The sequence below is a fragment of the Stenella coeruleoalba genome (genome assembly GCF_951394435.1).
Source record: "Stenella coeruleoalba genome assembly, chromosome: 15".
NCBI classification, from domain to species: Eukaryota; Metazoa; Chordata; class Mammalia; order Artiodactyla; family Delphinidae; genus Stenella; species Stenella coeruleoalba.
In genome coordinates, this window is record NC_137161.1 from 43,276,160 (window position 1) to 43,293,445 (window position 17,286).

At 45.1% G+C, this 17,286-nt stretch overlaps 2 protein-coding genes across 4 annotated transcripts in view; one reads left to right on the forward strand and one right to left on the reverse strand.

Annotated features, from left to right (window-relative positions):
• Positions 1-6,305, reverse strand: part of GINS1 (GINS complex subunit 1) — a gene marked incomplete at its 5' end in the record, with an annotated part of 28,692 nt that extends 22,387 nt beyond the window's left edge. Inside the window, 2 exons of one of the 3 annotated variants that reach the window (XM_079946240.1) lie at positions 1,418-1,482; positions 6,124-6,305. In XM_079946240.1, coding sequence (XP_079802366.1) covers positions 1,418-1,482; positions 6,124-6,198 — 140 coding nt within the window. Of the gene's footprint in view, positions 1-1,417; positions 1,483-5,918; positions 6,024-6,123 lie in introns of those variants that run through there. The other 2 variants (XM_079946239.1, XM_079946241.1) reach the window with 2 other exon arrangements.
• A 3,899-nt stretch (positions 6,306-10,204) lies between these two features.
• The window catches only part of ABHD12 (abhydrolase domain containing 12, lysophospholipase), a 70,298-nt gene continuing 63,216 nt past the window's right edge, over positions 10,205-17,286 (forward strand). Inside the window, exon 1 of the mRNA XM_079946418.1 lies at positions 10,205-10,581. Coding sequence (XP_079802544.1) covers positions 10,391-10,581 — 191 coding nt within the window. The 5' untranslated portion in view covers positions 10,205-10,390. The remainder of the gene's footprint in view (positions 10,582-17,286) is intronic.

Consider the following 17,286-nt stretch of genomic DNA (forward strand, 5'->3'; position numbering starts at 1 on the left):
TTATTCTCTCTCCTAGTGCTGTTGTTTTCCTTCATAGCATGTATTCCAACTTGGTGTATCTGTATTTAATATCTGCCTTCTGCCTTACACTGTGAGGGTCATGGGGGCAAAAATCTTGATTATGTTGTTCACAATTGAAATACCAGAGCCATTTATCAGCTCATAATTGTTTAGTACATATCTGCTGAATGAACAAATGAACAGTTTGGGAACCTGAGTTCAGGACTTTACATTTCCCTTACATTTACTGCAGACCTGTTGCAGTTCAGTTCCTTGTTCCATCTGTATCTATCCTTAAATACAGTAACTGCAAAACGTGCCTACTGTTCTGTGTACTCCACAAATCTTAACAGCATAGTACTGATTTCTATGTCCAACTAACTGATGAAAACACTCCCTAACAAGGCCAAACATGAAACCTCATGTTGCAGACAGGTTGAGATCTGAAGACCTCGCCTTTGATCCAGCAGTTAGTACTCTGTGTCTTACTCTTCACCAAATCACAGGACCCTGTGAAGTTGGTCATTCAGCCCAAGTTCTCCACTGGGCCAACTACCATGCTTGGCTCTAAATAGTCTGTAACTCAAGAACCCTCTCACCTACCAAGCCTTCTGTAGCACTAGTTCTCAGTGAACTCCATTCAAGATACTGTAAGTCACTGCTGCTCCTGCTAAGTTTACAAACTGCCTGTTCTCCTTTTAACCCACTAAGTCTTCTTCTGATGAAAACAAGCAGTGGAAACAATACATTTCACTTAAGGTTGTTACTTACTCCTGTCTCATCTCTTTTAGGTCCACCCCGATTCATTTCAAGTCATATCAGTCAAACAACAAATATTTATTGAACATCTACCATATGCCAAGCACTGTTTGAATCCCCATGGACATAGCAGTGATTAACACAAATCCCTCTAGTTCTGTATAGTTAGGGTATGATCAGGCTCACAGAGAATTAGAAAAAGCAAATCATATCTAAAATCTAATGTTGGGACTTCCCTGGTGGCGCAGTGGTTAAGAATCCACCTGCCAATGCAGGGGACATGGGTTCAAGCCCTGGTCCAGGAAGATCCCACATGCCGCAGAGCAACTAAGCCTGTGCGCCACAACTACTGAGCCTGCACTCTAGAGCCCGCAAGCCACAACTATTGAAGCCTGCGTGCCTAGAGCCTGTGCTCTGCAACAAGATAAGCAACCTCAATGAGAAGCCCATGCACCACAACGAAGAGTAGCCCCCGCTCGCCGCAACTAGAGAAAGCCCGCGTACAGCAATGAAGACCCAACGCAGCCAAAAATAAATTAATTAATTAATTAATTTAAAAATAATGAAAAATTAAAAAAATTAAAACTAATGTTAAGATTATCTGATTTCAATATCATATTTCTTAAACTGTTTTAAAATATCAATCTTATCAACTTACACATCAGATTGGTTTTGTTCATATAAAGCTTTCATCTCCTCCAGAACTTGCCTGAGTCCATCCTCCTAGAACATATAAAATTACGCTCATTAATTCCCCCACCAAGTTTGTAGCAATATTTTATCTATGTTTATCTTTGATTTATGTCTGTTATCAAAAACCAATAGTACAGGACTTCCCTGGTGGCGCAGTGGTTAAGAATCCGCCTGCCAATGCAGGGGACACGGGTTCAAGCCCTGGTCCAGGAAGATCCCACATGCCGCAGAGCAACTAAGCCCATGCGCCACAACTACTGAGCCTGCACTCTAGAGCCCGCGAGCCACAACTACTGAGCCCATGTGCCACAACTACTGAAGCCCTCGCGCCTAGAGCCTGTGCTCTGCAACAAGAGAAGCCACTGCAATGAGAAGTTCGTGCACCACAACAAAGGGTAGCCCCTGCTCGTCGCAACTAGAGAAAGCCCACGCACAGCAACGAAGACCTAACACAGCCAAAAAAAAAAAAAAAAACACAATAGTCCTTCCACACCTACTAGGATGGCCATGATAACAAGTGTTGGAGAGGATGGGGAGAAATTGGAACCCTTGTACAATACAGGTAGGAATGTAAAATGGTACAGCCCCGTAGAAAACAGTCTGATGAGTCCACAAAAAGTTAAACACAGAATTACCATATTAACCAGCAATTCCACTCCCAGGTATATACTCAAGAGAACTGAAAACCTATGTTCATACAGAAACTTGTACACAAATGTTCAGAGCAGCATTATTCATAACAGCCAAAAAGTGGAAACAACCCAAATGTCCAACTGATGAACAGATAAACCAAATACTGTATACCCATTCAATGTAATATTATTCAGCCAAAAAAAGAAATGAAGTACTGATACATGCAACAACATGGATGAACCTTGAAAACATTACGCTTAGTGAAATAAGCCAGACACAGAAGGACAAATATTGTATGATTCCACTTATCTGAAACAGGCAAATTCACAGAGACAAAGTAGATTAGAGGTTACCAGGAGCTGAGGGGAAAGAGGAGTGGGGAGTTACTGCTTAAAGGTTATAGAGTTTGTTTGGCGTTATGAAAAGTTTTGGAAATAAGAGTGATGGTTGCACAACAATGTGAATATAATTAATGCCACTGAAGTGTATACTTAAAAATGGCAAATTTTAAGTTATGTATATTTTACCATAATTTAAAAAAATAAAAAGAAATGAATTACTAACACAAAATACACAATTAACATACTGATTAAGGATAATCTTGAATATACTGTACTGAGAAAAGAAGTCAGACAGAAAGGAGTACACACTGTATGCTTCCAACTGGCCCCGTCCAGAAAAGTTTGCAACTCCGAGCATGTTGACTCCAGAAATACATTTAAAAAGACAAATATAATCTGTAGCACAGAAAGAAAATCCATGGTTGCCTAAGGCTGCAGATGGGAGGTAGCTAGTAGCTACAAAAGAGAAAAGGGAATCCTTGGGGTGACAGAAATCTTGATTGGGTTGCTGGTTATAAGGATTGTATACATTTGTCAAAATTCAAATGTCTATTAAAATGTGTATTTTGTTGTATATAAATTATACCTCGATGAAACTAATGACAAAAAAAATCAATAGCCCTACAGAAGCAATAATGCATGACAAAAGTACATAAATAATTTATTATTTATTGGAAAATGATCTTAAAAGGTTACTACCAAAAAAAATCCCACTGCTAGAATAGAAAATAGAAAGGTCAAAGGAATTTTTCTACTTGAGCAAATCATTAGAGAAATCATTAGGCAAATCATTAGAGACAAGCAAATCAAAACCACAATGAGGTATCACCTCACACCAGTCAGAATGGCCATCATCAAAAAACTACAATCAATGCTGGAGAGGGTGTGGAGAAAAGGGAACCCTCCTGCACTGTTGAGGGGAATGTAAATCGATTCAGCCACTATGGAGAACAGTATGGAGGTTCCTTAAAAAACTAAAAATAGAACTACCATATGACCCAGCAATCCGACTACTGGGCATATACACAGAGAAAACCATAATTCAAAAAGATGCATGCACCCCAATGTTCACTGCAGCACTATTTACAACAGCCAGGACATGGAAGCAACCTAAATGTCCATCAACTGATGAATGGATAAAGAAGATGTGGTACATAAATACAATGGAATATTACTCAGCCATAAAAAGGAACGAAATTGAGTCATTTGTAAGGATGTGGACAGACCTAGAGTCTGTCATACAGAGTGAAGTAAGTCAGAAAGAGAAAAACAAATACCATATTTTAACGCATATATATGGAATCTAGAAAAATGGTACTGATGAACCTAGTGGCAGGGCAGGAATAGAGATGCATACATAGAGAACAGACTTGTGGACACAGAGGGGGAAGGGGAAGGTGAGACGAATTGAGAGAGAAGCACTGACATATATACACTACCATGTATAAAATAGATAGCTAGTGGGAAGCTGCGGTATAGCAGAGGGAGATCAGCTCGGTGCTTTGTGATGACCTAGAGGGGTGGGATGGGGAGGGTGGGAGGGAGGCTCAAGAGGGAGGGGATATGGAGATATATGTAAACATATAGCTGATTCACTTTGTTGTACAGCAGAAACTAACACAACATTGTAAAGCAATTGCAATCCAATAAAGATATAAAACACACACGCACACAAAATTTTCCCTTGGAAGGATAAAAACATTAGAATTATAAAATTCATAAATGTCACACAATAAGTCTGTCAACAAGCAACCTCTACACCTGAAACATTGTAATCCAACTATACTTCAATTGAAAACTTTTTAAAAAGGAGAAAAAAACCACTAATGCTATAACAACAACCAAAAAAAACCCACCCAAAACAAAACAAAGATAAGTAACCCATCTACTTTTAGAGCCAAAATATATGCATTAGCAAAAGTGCTTTGGCACTACTGGTATAATTACAGAATTACACTTTACTTAACCCTGCTTGAATATAAGAAATGATTCTTGATGAAAAAATGAAAGCATGATTTCTACCTTTTCTTTCATCAGCTGGTTAAAAGAGATCATAGAAAAGTCTGATTTATTAGAATTCAGTTAAATATTCCATTTATTACAAATATTGTTTTAAGGAATAGTTGAAACTCTTGCACAATTAGTAGATCAGCAGGTATACAAAAGACAAGTGTGAAATAACTTTTTAAAGATACCTAAAATAATTTTCCTAAAAACTCACTTAAACGATTACCAGTTCTGCATGTAGAAAGTGCATAATCATTCCAATCGGCTGAACACAGCACCTAACCATGAGGGATTATGGAACGAACAAGGCAGAGTCCCTGCTCTAAACCAGCCATCATCTGCCTGGAAGGAATAATTCTTGAAAGTCTGTGTGGTCAAGAGTGTGTGGGGTCAATCAGATCAATTCTTGGTCTCAGCTCAGCTGTGCCAGTGGCCGGCCTCGAAGGCAGGCACGACTGCAAGAAAAGGTGCACCTCCGCCAACTAAGACCCAGAAAAGCGAGTGATTTCACAACTTCTAAGTCCGCCCCTGAGCCCCCCACCCCGAAGTGCGAAACCAACACTTATCCTAAAATGTGAGTGAAAAAGAGAGCTGGACTAAGGGTCTGAATAGCCAGCACCGTGGGCAGTCTCTGAGCCCTTGGGCTGGTTTCCTCCCATGTACCACGACCCCCAAAGGACCTAGTCTTCCGACCCCAGAGGGACCACATTTGACAGCCTCCACCCCTCTGCATTCCAGCGTCTCTACTGAACCTCCCACTGTGGTCTCCTAACTTTTTAGATGAAGTAACTGTCTGAAGTTGCAAGAACAACAGACTGGACTCTAGGAAACCTGCATTCAGATTGAGGCTCTGGCTCCAATATGCTGCAAGTTCAGGCAAGTTGCTTAACTGGATCCATAATTTCCGCGGCTCAGTTTCCCCATCCGTTAAATGACCTAAGTGTCAAACTAACTGCTCTTTAATGTTCAAAACAAAACTCACCTTCCCCAAACACTCTTCCTGCTGACCTCCGATGTTTATTCCGCTACCAGAGAAAGAAACCTCCGGAGATGCCGACCCCTCTCCTCTCCCACTATCCATCCCATCTCCAGCCGTAGCTACAAGTCCTGCTGTCTCAGGACACGGCTTTCAGCACCCGCTGACCGGGCAGTTCGGACCATACACAGCTTTCGTGTGGTCTACTGTAACCACCCAGAGCCACTCTTTCTTCTCTTCGATCCATTCCCCAAAGTGCCGCCACAGTTATCTTCAAAACACGAAGAGCTACCCCATCGCTGCCCTGAAATGCCTTGTGAGTGAACAGCAAACATCCCGGCCCCGGAGCCCCCGTGCGGCCCGCGCACCCAGCGCCGGTCGCCCTTCGCCGGCGGGGAGAGGGTGTCCGCACCGCCGGCTCCCCGGCGGGGCTGCGCTCACCGCATCCTCCCAGGCGCGGCCCTAACGCCCCGCTACCCCGGTCCACACCTCCCCAGTGCAACTCACACCTGCGCTCCAGCACCCGTCTCCGGGCCTCTCCGGCGCGTCACCGGGGCGAGGCGCCGACCGTCCAGACCGCGCGCGGGAAGCCGCAGAAACCAACCCGGCCACATCCACCGCGAAGAACCACGGGCACACCCGCCGTCCCGTCCCGGCTGCGCAGTCCCCAGAAAAGCCACCCCTGGGAGGCGCCCGCCCGCCCGCCGCCCTCACGTTGAAGGCCGGCAGCCTTCCCTCGGCCGCGCGGTGCAGCTCGCGGACCAGCTCCATGGCCCTCTCGCAGAACATGGTGGTCGCGCCGGCCCTTACAGACAACCGGCTCTCAGTCAAACGGCCGCCTAACCAGGCCCTACGCTTTCAGCTCCTACAGGTCCGCGACGCGCTGGGCCGACCCCGCCTCCGCCCCGCTTTGGCGCCCAAACGCGCAACCAATAGGAGCGCACTGCCGGCCTCCAGGCTACGGCGGCGGCCAGGGGACATTTGCCTCCGCTCTGCAGCCGCAGTGCCACAGGAAGCCCCACACCTGGGCGGTTACGAACCTTGGTGTGGCTTCAGCCCAGCCCTCCTGTCCAGACCTTGGTCTGAGCTCAGGCTGAGCCGCAGGACAGCTCCCGCGCAGCACAGCTCGGGATGGACGTACGTCCCCTTTTCCGTTGGATTCATTCATTCTCGTTTAGGTTAACGGGGACGCGCACGATGCGGTCTAGAAGGCAGACCCGGCAAAGGTGTGCAGTGATGTTAGCACCCAGCGTTGCGTCTGTTCGGTTTTCCAGTGTGGGTTTGTTTGTGTGATGGTAAAGGGAAAACAACTTTTATTGGGTATCTCTTGTGTGCTAGGGACTGTGACATACTTCACCTAATTCTCACGATTATCCTTAAAGTGGTTATTAAGACTCTTGGTACTGATTAGAAAACAGAAGTTAGAGAACTTGCCCAAGATCACACAGTTCGTAAAGTGACAGACCCTGTATTTAAGCCTTCAACTCCACCGTACTACATTTGATATTAAATCAGTCATTTAAAAACGTGTACAATAACTCACAAGGTGGTGGTTGGGGATTGCCCTTGATTAACATGAATACACATAGCCATATTCCCGCCGAGATGATGACGGAAATTTTCATAACCATATAGAATCAAAGGTGGGAATTACTGCTATGGAAACAATTCGTTTTATTTGGCTTTTGTTTTTTTTTTTTTTTTTTTTTGCCCCGCGATGTGACATGCGGGGTCTTAGTTCTCAAACCCATGCCCCCTGCAGTGGAAGTGCGCAGAGTCCTAACCACTGGACCACCAGGGAATTCCCGTGGCTATTTTTTTTTTTTTAAAACAGTGTTACTTTGGACTTCTCTGGAAGTCCAGTGGTTAAGAATCCACGCTTCCACTGCAGGGGGCGCTGGTTCCATCTCTGGTCAGGAACTAAGATCCCACATGCCAAGCGGCCAATAAATAAATAAAATAAACAAACAACGTTACTTGGATCCATTCTATCTAACCCTAGAAACTTTGTTCCTCTTTTGCAAGTATAGATACAGTAGATGTGTGGTCTGAGAAATGAGCCTGGGAATGGTCTACAAAGCCTCTGAATCTTATCCTTACGTTGAGTGACCTTTCCTTCCCAGCTCTACAGTAATGGATAATTTAGCTAAGTGTTTTTATCAAATACACAATTCTATAGTGTAATCCAAGGAACACCAGTATCCACAACCTTCCTTTGCCATAAACCTTTTCAATTTCAGACCTCAGGCCTGAGACTCACTTCCTTACCTATACAGTGGGGGCAGTAGTACCCACTTCTGGGGGTTTGTGATGATTCATTATTCCTTCAGCAGATATTTATGAAGTGCATATTCAGCATTGTTCTAGACACTGAAGATAAAGCAGCAAAGTCCCTGCCGTCAGAGTCTAAGTTCTAGTGTGGGAAACAGCAATACGCAGATACAGATATACTGATGACAAATATATTGGTGAAAAGTGCTAAGAAGAGTATAAGTCAGGGCATATATGTATAAAATAGTCAGGGCATATATGTATAAAATAGATAACTAATGAGAACCTGTTGTTTAGCATGGGGAACTCTGCTCAATGATCTGTGGTGACCTAAATGGGAAGGAAATCTAAAAAAGAGTGGATATATGTATACCTCTAACTGATTCATCTTGCTGTACAGCAGAAACTAACACAATGGTGTAAAGCAACTATACTCCAATAAAAATTTAAAAAAAAAAAGAGTGTAAGTCAGGGAAGGTGAACTGTGACAGTGAGAGGGCCTGAAGGTTTCGAGTTAGTGTTCCGAGAAGGCACAGACCTAAAGTGGAAGGGAGTTAGCCATGTGGATATGATGACTCATGTACATGCCACCAACACCCTGGGGCCCCTGCCTCAGCAAGGAGGCAGTGATACTGGAGCAGGGTGAGCTAGAGAGAGGCTGGTGGCTGAGAACAGAGTGAGGGCTGAGCAGTGGCTGAGGCCAAGTCAAGTAGGCCCGTTGGCCCATTTCATAAGCTTTCGGTTTTATTTTCCACGAGGTGGGGAGCCATTGAAGTGTTTTGAGCAAATAAGTGACAGAACTGGATCTAGAGTTTTTAAAAAGACCTTTGTGGCCACTGGATTAAGTAGACAGAAGTGAGGCAGGAGACCATTTAGGCTATTATAAGAATCCAAGTGAGGGATTATGGCACTTTGGCCCATGGTGGAGGTGGTGAGAAGTGGTTGATCCTGGATAGATTTTGAAAGGAGAGCTGACCAGGCTTGGTGATAGACCTGCTGTGTCATGAGAAGGGAGGAATCAAGGATGACTCAAAGGCTTTGGCCTGAGGAACTGTAAGGATGGACTTAGCATTCTGGAGGTGGGGAAGGCTATGGATGGAGCTGGGAGCATTCTGGAGGTGGGGAAGGTTATGGATGGAGCTGGGAGCATTCTGGAGGTGGGGAAGGTTATGGATGGAGCTGGGGTGGGAGAAGAGCTGAGAGCTCAGCTTTGAACATGATTTTAGGTGCCTGTTGGATGTCAGAGTGGATGAGTAGACCACTGGATAGAGGAGCCTGGAGTTCAAGGAAGAGGTGTGGACTGGAGATACAAATGTAGGTGTCCCCATTGTAGGGTGACCTGGATAAGATTAGAGCCTGGATAAGATTACTTATAGAGTGAGTGTGGACCAAGAGTTGAGGACTGGAGCAAGGCCTAATACCAGCAAGAAAGACTCAGTACCCCTTACTCTCTTCTTTCCAGTCCTCCCTTCCTAGCTTTTTTGTTTTTCTATTGATTGGAAAGGATTTAGTGAGTGATAGAGTAAAAACATGTTTTACACTTTATTTTCTGGATTCCCAGTCTCCAGTATGTGCTTCTACATTACTTTAAAGAATTCACCAAAAGTATATTTGGACAAATATGAATGCTGGTTGTGATATTTAGTAATATGGTCAGTGAAATTCTTTTGCAATTTCTAAGTATCATTACAAAGCTAATATAAGGAGCTATTGAATTTCTAAAGACGTTTCTAATTGATCTTAAGTTATCAGTTGCCAATAGTTTTCACTGGCACAAATGTTGAAATTACAAGTTACTTTGGAATAAATAAGCGAATCTCTTGGTTGTACATCATTTGTAAAAAAAATAAAATAATGCCATATTAAAGAAAGCCAAAGCTATAAAACTGAATAGGTGAAACTGCTCTTTCCTTTCTGTTTTTAGGATGGGTTGAATTAGTACTTAATTTGTGTTTCACAAGTGGGAATTTGTGAAATGGATTCTTCCCCCAACAGCTAGTTCTGCTTTATAAAAATCTAAAATACTGTTTTTTTAAAAAAGTAAAAATTTTAAGCAGCTCAGTTTTCAAACGTTCGGCCCAAAAGAAAAAAAAAAAGAAATATCTATACATTTCTGTTTCAAATTAAAAAACAAAACTACCAGATCACATATTTTTTAAAGAAAAGTCCTTGTGGGAAAATAGTTATAAATCATTATTAGGACAGAATTGTCATGTCACCTTTTTCTTTTTGTTGTGTAAATTCTTATAAAACCTTTTCGGGGGTTTCCACTGTTGGGGGGAGTCAGAGAGCCGGGGATATGCGCGGAGTACCCTTCAGGCCGCTGCAGTGGGCACCAGGCGGCCTCGTGTCTGACCTAGCCCGACCCCTGCCCAGCGCTACTCCGCCAGTCAGCCGCGCCCGAACGGTGACGCGCCTTGCGGCTTCGTTTGCCCGTGTCCAAGATGGCTGCGATCGCCGCTGGGGATGTTGGGCGCGCCGGGCGCCGGGTAGGGGGCCCCGGCCGGCGTACCCGCCTACAGCCACTCAGCGCTGGCCAATCAGCGCAGGGAGGCCGCCGGCCCCGCCCCGACCCCGGCCGGCAGGGACGTCAGGGCGGCGGGCTCCAAGCGGCGGCGGCGGTGGTGGCTCACCTGAGCGGCTGCTCCCCTGAGCGGCGGCGGGTGGCGAGGCCCGGGGCGAGGGTGAGGCCGGCGGTGCTGGCCACGGGATGAGGAAGCGGACCGAGTCAGTCGCCCTGGAGCATGAGCGCCACGCCGCCTCGGGCTCGTCCTCCGCCGGCTCGGCCGCCGCGGCGCTGGACGCCGACTGCCGCCTGAAGCAGAACCTGTACCTGGCGGGCCCCGGGCCGGCCGAGCCGCGCTGCGCCGCCGACGCAGGCATGAAGCGGGCGCTGGGCAGGTGAGGAGCGGCGGAGGCGGCCCGGGACCCACAACCCTCCGGAGCTACTTGCCCTCCACCCCGCGTGCCCCCCGACCCTCTCCGGGCGTCCCCGGGTGCCTCCCCCGTGGTCCCCCTCTGGCCCCCGCGCCCCCTTCCTTCTCGGGCGGGCCTGGGGGGGCCCTCCAGTGACCGGCAGGTGAGCGCCTCTCGACGAGGGTGGCGAGCTCCTGGACGCCCGGGAGCGCTGACTCCGCTCCGATCTGCTCTGCGTCCGACTCCGACCCATCGTCCCTCTCGCCGGGTGGGCAGCTCACCGGTGCCTGAGTCTCCGCGGCACCCTCTGCTCGAAGCTGCCGGTCCCTCGGGGACGGTTGAGGGGTCGGCCGTGTGCAGGGACATGGGGTGCACCGCATCCTCGGCTGTCGAGGGGGTGGGGGGAAGCCCGGCGTTCGCGAGCAGCTGGCTGGTGGTACGTGGAATGTGTCCGCAGGAGTCGTCTCCTTGGGAATCTCCGTCCCGTCCGGAAGTCACCTGGTTATTTTCGGTCTCCCTTTGGGGAGATGAATGCGTTTATGTTAAATTAATCTCACAGTTGGGATAGGGGCATATTTCACGCGGGCAAGTCTCTCCCCATAGTCTGGCTGTTTGTAGAACGTATCACTCATGGCAGTTTTGAAGTCTTGATGTTTCAGTGGTGTTTGAAGAAGTTAGTATGTAATGTTCTCAGGTGTTGTAGCAGAGTCACTGATTTCGGGGTCAACTGGAATGCCCTTAATTGACACTGGCCACTTCCGTGTAAAATATTTATCCAAATAGCCCCTAAAAACATCAACTGCATTGCCTGAAAGATCATGAAATTAAACTATATACCTCTCTAAGTCAGTGGTTCCCAGTCCTGCCAGAAGTTCAGGGACTGACAATATTTTTGTTTTTGTGTAAAATTATCTAGCAACTGGTGAGTATCTTTTGTGAAACTAAGCTGTTCTGTGGAAAGGTTTATCTGCATTAAAAACTCACAACTGGCTTTAATGCACTTTTAGTAACAAGCTTGACATAGCACTTAGATAGGTTGGGAACTCTTCCTCTGAAGAAATCAAGTTGTGATGCACAATGTTTGGGGAAACAGTGCTGGCCTGGCACCTTCCTTGAAAGATGTACTGTATTAAAAGGATCTGATTATTTTTATTTTTGAGTTGGAGACAAAGAGAGACATTCAAGTGGTGCCATATCCTTTGGATAAACAAAAGGCTGTTACGGGAATAAAAAGAAAAGCAGAGGGCGGGAAGGCCAAATTTGTGTGTCAGCCCATGGCTTCCTTCCCTATTGACTGAAATGCTCTCCTGGATGTTCTCCTGCTGCGTCTTCTCCTTCAACCAGGTCTCTGCTTTACTGTCACCTCTTCAGAGAGGCCTTCCCAGACCAGCACATCCAAAATAGCCTTCCTGCCGCCCCCAACCCCCCTATTCTGTTTACTTGTTTCTTCATCGCACTTATCCCTTAGCTCAGGGGTCCCCTGTGGTCCCCAGGCCACACAGCAGGTGAGCAGAGCAGCGGGAGGCCAGGCGAAGCTTCATCTTCCGCTCGCCATCACTCCCCATTACTCGCATTACCACCTGAACCATCCCCGCCCATCACTCACATTACTGCCTGAAACCATCCCCCTCCTTTCCGTGGAAAAACTGTCTTCCATGAAACTGGTGCCTGGTGCCAGAAAGGTTGGGGACCGCTGCCTTAGCTGACGGTGTGATTGCCTGCACACTTGACTTGCTTTGTGGGTAGTCTCCTTCACGAGAACGGAAGCCCTCTGAGAGCAGGGACAATTTTTCTCTCAGCGTCTGTCTCCAGGGCCTCGCACATAGTAGGTGGGAGAAAATACTTGGTGAATGAATATCTAGAATAGATACCTAGAATTGGAATTGCTGAGCCAAGGGATGTGTGTTTATGACTTTGAAAGCAAAGGCCAAAGTGCACTCCCAAGAAGTTGTACTGACACGCCCTCCAGTAGTGTCAGTTGCCTGCCCCCCAATAGTGAACATTACCAGATATTTTGATCTTTTTCTACTTGATTGATGAAAATGACATCTGATTTGTAACTTTAATTTGCATTTCTTAATGGTTAGGTGGCAATTTTTGTGTGTTTTTCTAAGCTCATTATACATCTTTGGGATTATTTACGTCTTTAATGATCCGCCTTTGTTTGGGTCCTCCTGCACATTTCTTTTAACGTTCTATTGTGCACGTGTTCAAATATACAAAAGTAGAGGAGACAGTATAATATAATGAATAGTCAACAGTTTTCCATGTTTTGCCAATCTTGAATCATCTCTTCCTCCTCCCCTCCATTTTTAGTATGGTGGGGGACTAGGCTATTTTAAAGCAAATGATTTCATCCATAAATATTTCGCAGTATATCATGAACAAATAGGGACTTTTTGAAATATATCTAACCCCAAAGCTATTATCGTATTGTGTCAAAATTAACAATTTATAATCTGTAATTAATTTAATATTATCTAATATCCAGTCTACACATACATTTCCCTGTCTCAGAAATGTCTTTTTAAGTCAGTTTTAAAATCCTGTACATTTCTTAAGTTTATTCCTAGTTATTTTATCTTTCTGTTGTTATTGAAAATAGAATATTTTCTTATATTACATATTGTAACTGGTTGTATTTATTACTTCTGTAACTAGCAACTTACATAATCTTAGTTTCAAGTAGTTTTTGCAGTTGTTTCTTGAATTTTCCAGGTATACTATCATGTCAGCTGCAAATAATAAGAATTTTGTCTCGTTTTCTACTTTCTTATGTCTTTTGTTTCTTTCTCTTTTTTGGTTACATTGTATTTCCAGAACGAGGTTGAATAATAGGGATGATACTGGGTATCCTGACTTTAAAGAGAGTTCTTTTAGTGTTTGTGCCACATTAGTTATTTTAGTAAGGGGTGTGTTGCTGTTTTGTCATTTTTTAAGTCAAAAATGGTTGTTGAATTTTATCAAATGCTGTTTTAGCATCTGTGAAATTATCATATAAATTTTATCTCTTGACCTGTTAGTATGCTGAGTTGTAGTAATAGATTTTATAATATTGAATCATCATTTTATCTTATTGAATCATCATTATTGAGTCATCAATGATAACTCTTTTTTTTTTTTTTGTGGCACGCAGGCCTCTCACTGTTGTGGCCTCTCCCCCTGTAGAGCACAGGCTCTGGACGCGCAGGCTCAGCGGCCATGGCTCACAGGCCCAGCCGCTCCGCGGCATGTGGGATCTTCCTGGACCGGGGCATGAACCCGCGTCCCCTGCATCGGCAGGCGGACTCCCAACCGCTGCGCCACCAGGGAAACCCAATGATAACTCTTATGGTGTAGACAGATTCTATTTATTAATATTTTACACCATTATTTGTGAGACTAGTCTGTAATTTTCTTGTTCAATGCCGTCTTTACCAAGTTGTTTTAGTGTTTTCTATAGCTTTATTAAAAGTTTTCTCTTTCTCTTCTTTAGCCAGTTTAAACACTTTTGAAATGATCTCTTTCTTTAAATTTTGGTAGAATTCACCTGTAAAACTACCTAAGTGTGGTGCCTTTTTTTAGAATATAGCACTTTGATAACTATTATAGTTTCTTAGATTTGCGCTCTCTTTCTGGGTTCGGTTTTGGTTATTTATATGTTTATAGTAAATCATCTTTTATATCTAGCTTTTTCCTCTGTACCTGGGGCTGTTCCCTAGTCTTGTTTCCTATTTTATATACTTATACTTTTTTCCCCTTTTTTCTTGCTCTAGTACACACACACACACACACACACACACACACACACACACACACACAGAGTAAAGTGGATTTTTTCCTAAATAAAAAAATATTTTTTCCCAAAGTAAACCTTTTTTTGTTTATTATTCTGGGAGGCCAGGATGGAGAGAACGTGTTCTATCTGAAGGGGGCAGCAGCTACTGCAGTCTCTCCTGTTGCTCCCCAGCAGGAATGTGGTTCCAGGACAGCCAGATCTTCCAGTCTTTCCTGAAGAGTAGCTGGGTGTAAGCCTGCATCTGTGATCTCTAACTTTTTAAATGTTGCTGGCAACTAATTCAGATGAAGACAACAACCTTGGAGGGAAAACAAAACCAAAACCAGTTTGTGTGTGTGTTTTTAATTTTATTTATTTGGCTGCCTTGGGTCTTAGTTGGGGCACGTGGGCTTCTCTCCAGTTGCGGCTTGTGGGCTCAGTAGTTGTGGTGTACGGGCTTAATTGCCCCAGGGCATGTGGGATCTTAGTTCCCTGACCAGGGATCGAACCCGTGTCCCCTGCATTGGAAGGCGGATTCTTAACCCCTGGACCACCAGGGAAGTCTGTGTGTGTTTTAATTGAAGTGTAGTTGATTTACAATGTTGTGTTTCAGTTGTACAGCAAAGTGATTCATATATATAATATATATATATATATATGTTCTTTTTCAGATTCTTTTCCCTTATAGGTTATTACAACATACTGAGTATAGTTCCCTTTTGGTTTGTTTTAATTGTTGGACTAAAGGGTTATTATTATTATTATTTTTTTTTGCGGTACGTGGGCTCTGTTGTGGCCTCTCCCGTTGCGGAGCACAGGCTCCAGACGCGCAGGCTCAGCGGCCATGGCTCACGGGCCCAGCTGCTCCGCGGCATATGGGATCTTCCCAGACCGGGGCACGAACCCATGTCCCCTGCATCGGCAGGCGGACTCTCAACCACTGCGCCACCAGGGAAGCCCTAAAGGGTTATTTTTGAAGGTAAATGTTTATCTGACTTACATGTCAACTGTGTACTCCATAAGAGGAGGGACTGGATACTATTTTTGCTTTGCGTATGTCTGGTACAAGGAGGCAAGTGAGGGATTCTGTGGGCCTTTCATTTTCTTTTCTGTAATCTTGGAGTTCTTGGCAATATGCAATAAAGGCATAAGTGGTCTAAATTGGGCCTAAGGAGGCAGTAATGAGATGTATAGGTCTCTGTTTCAGTCAACTAGACTATCCTTTGACTGTCAATTCACGGGCCCGATCTGCCAGATAACGGGAGATCAGTGGACCCCCTGGGAGATTTCACAGCTGATGACCTTTGTTTGTAAATACAGAAGAACTCAGGCATCACCCTTGGCTCCTTCTTCATCCAAAAGAAGGAACTTCATGCAGGGCTGCTGTTGGCTTCACCATAACCTAGAAAGGCGGGTGACCAAGGTGAATGTCTGTCTCGGAGCTAGCTTTTGTCCTTAAAGTCTGCTTTTCTCCATCCCCCTTCTCCTCCCACTCCCCAGAGTAGAGTCTGTGCCTGGACCATGACAAGCAGGGGGGCAGGCTTTGTTATGGTGCCTCAAATGGGGCCCCCAACTTGGTCCCTCTCTTCCCAGTTGTAGTTTATCTTATCAGGGACCCATTCCAGCCCTGGACCCGGGACCCTGGGACTTCACACCTTTTTGGTGAGATTAGTGTCCTGTATCTCTGCTTGTTTCCCAGTTCCTTTCAGCCAGCATATACTCTCCCTTCTCAAGGGAGTGTCTGTCTTCTACAGTAATGTTGAGCATACACTGCTCAAATGCAGGAGATTAAAATCTCCAGAAGATACGTATCACAGAGGTAACCTTGGGAAGAGGCTTAGAAGATGGGTCATTTTCTCAGGGTTCTGCTGACAGCAGTGGAGACAGGATGCCTTTCCAGACTCATGATCCTCCTCCTTCTCCCACTAGAGCACTTTTCCTTCCAAAATGCAGTCTACGGGAAAACTTTAACTGCAATGTTATCTTGAAAACTGACAGATTAAGTCAATGCTTTTCACCCGGACGTGATGCCACAGAACTTGGGTGTCCACATGGAGAGTGGGTAGGTCATTTGTCTCTTCCTGAACTGAGGGCCAGGGTCTGGAGTGTCAGTGAGGACACGGGCTGCTGACACAGGGAAGTGTGATGCCAGGAAACCCAGCCTGAGGTGTCCAGTTAGTAGAAGGACCCGTTGTTTAGGCTTGGTGCCCATCTTAGTATTGTTTGATATTTTAGGGGAAAGCTTGAATGGAAACTGAGTCTCAAGTGAGTGTTTTCAGGTTTGTGGCTTGGGGTGAGTTGCTTAACTATGAGTTTGTTTCTTCCTCTATAATGTGGGGATAAAAATAATCTTCCTTATAGGATTGGGGTGAGGGTCCAGTGTATGAAAGAGCCAGGCACACAGTGAGCACTCAGTCAGTGGCATCTTGGTCATCCCCAATATTATTGCTAGTGTTATTTGTTGGAGTATTGAGAAAGCTCTGTTAACTTAGGTCAAGAAGAATGTACCCTCCCTCCCTTTCTGCCCCCCAATTTTTTTAGTTAATTAATTAACTTATTATTTATTTATTTTGGCTGTGCTGAATCTTCATTGTGGCACACAGGACCTTTAGTTGTGGCATGCAGGCTTCTTAGTTATGGCATGCGAACTCTTATTTGTGGCATGCATGTGGGATCTAGTTCCTCCACCAGGGATGGAACCTGGGCCCACTGCATTGGGAGCACGGAGTCTTACCCACTGGACCACCGGGGAAGTCCTTGCCCCCAAACTATTACAGTATGTCTTCTCAGCCAGTTGTCATGCATGTAGTTGTCATCATGATCAGTTAACACATCTGTTGGTAATAGAACGTTTTTAAGCAATACTTTTTGGTTATTCAACACTTTTTTTTCACCTGTTCATTTAGCAAAGTTTGATGTATGTACAGTAACTC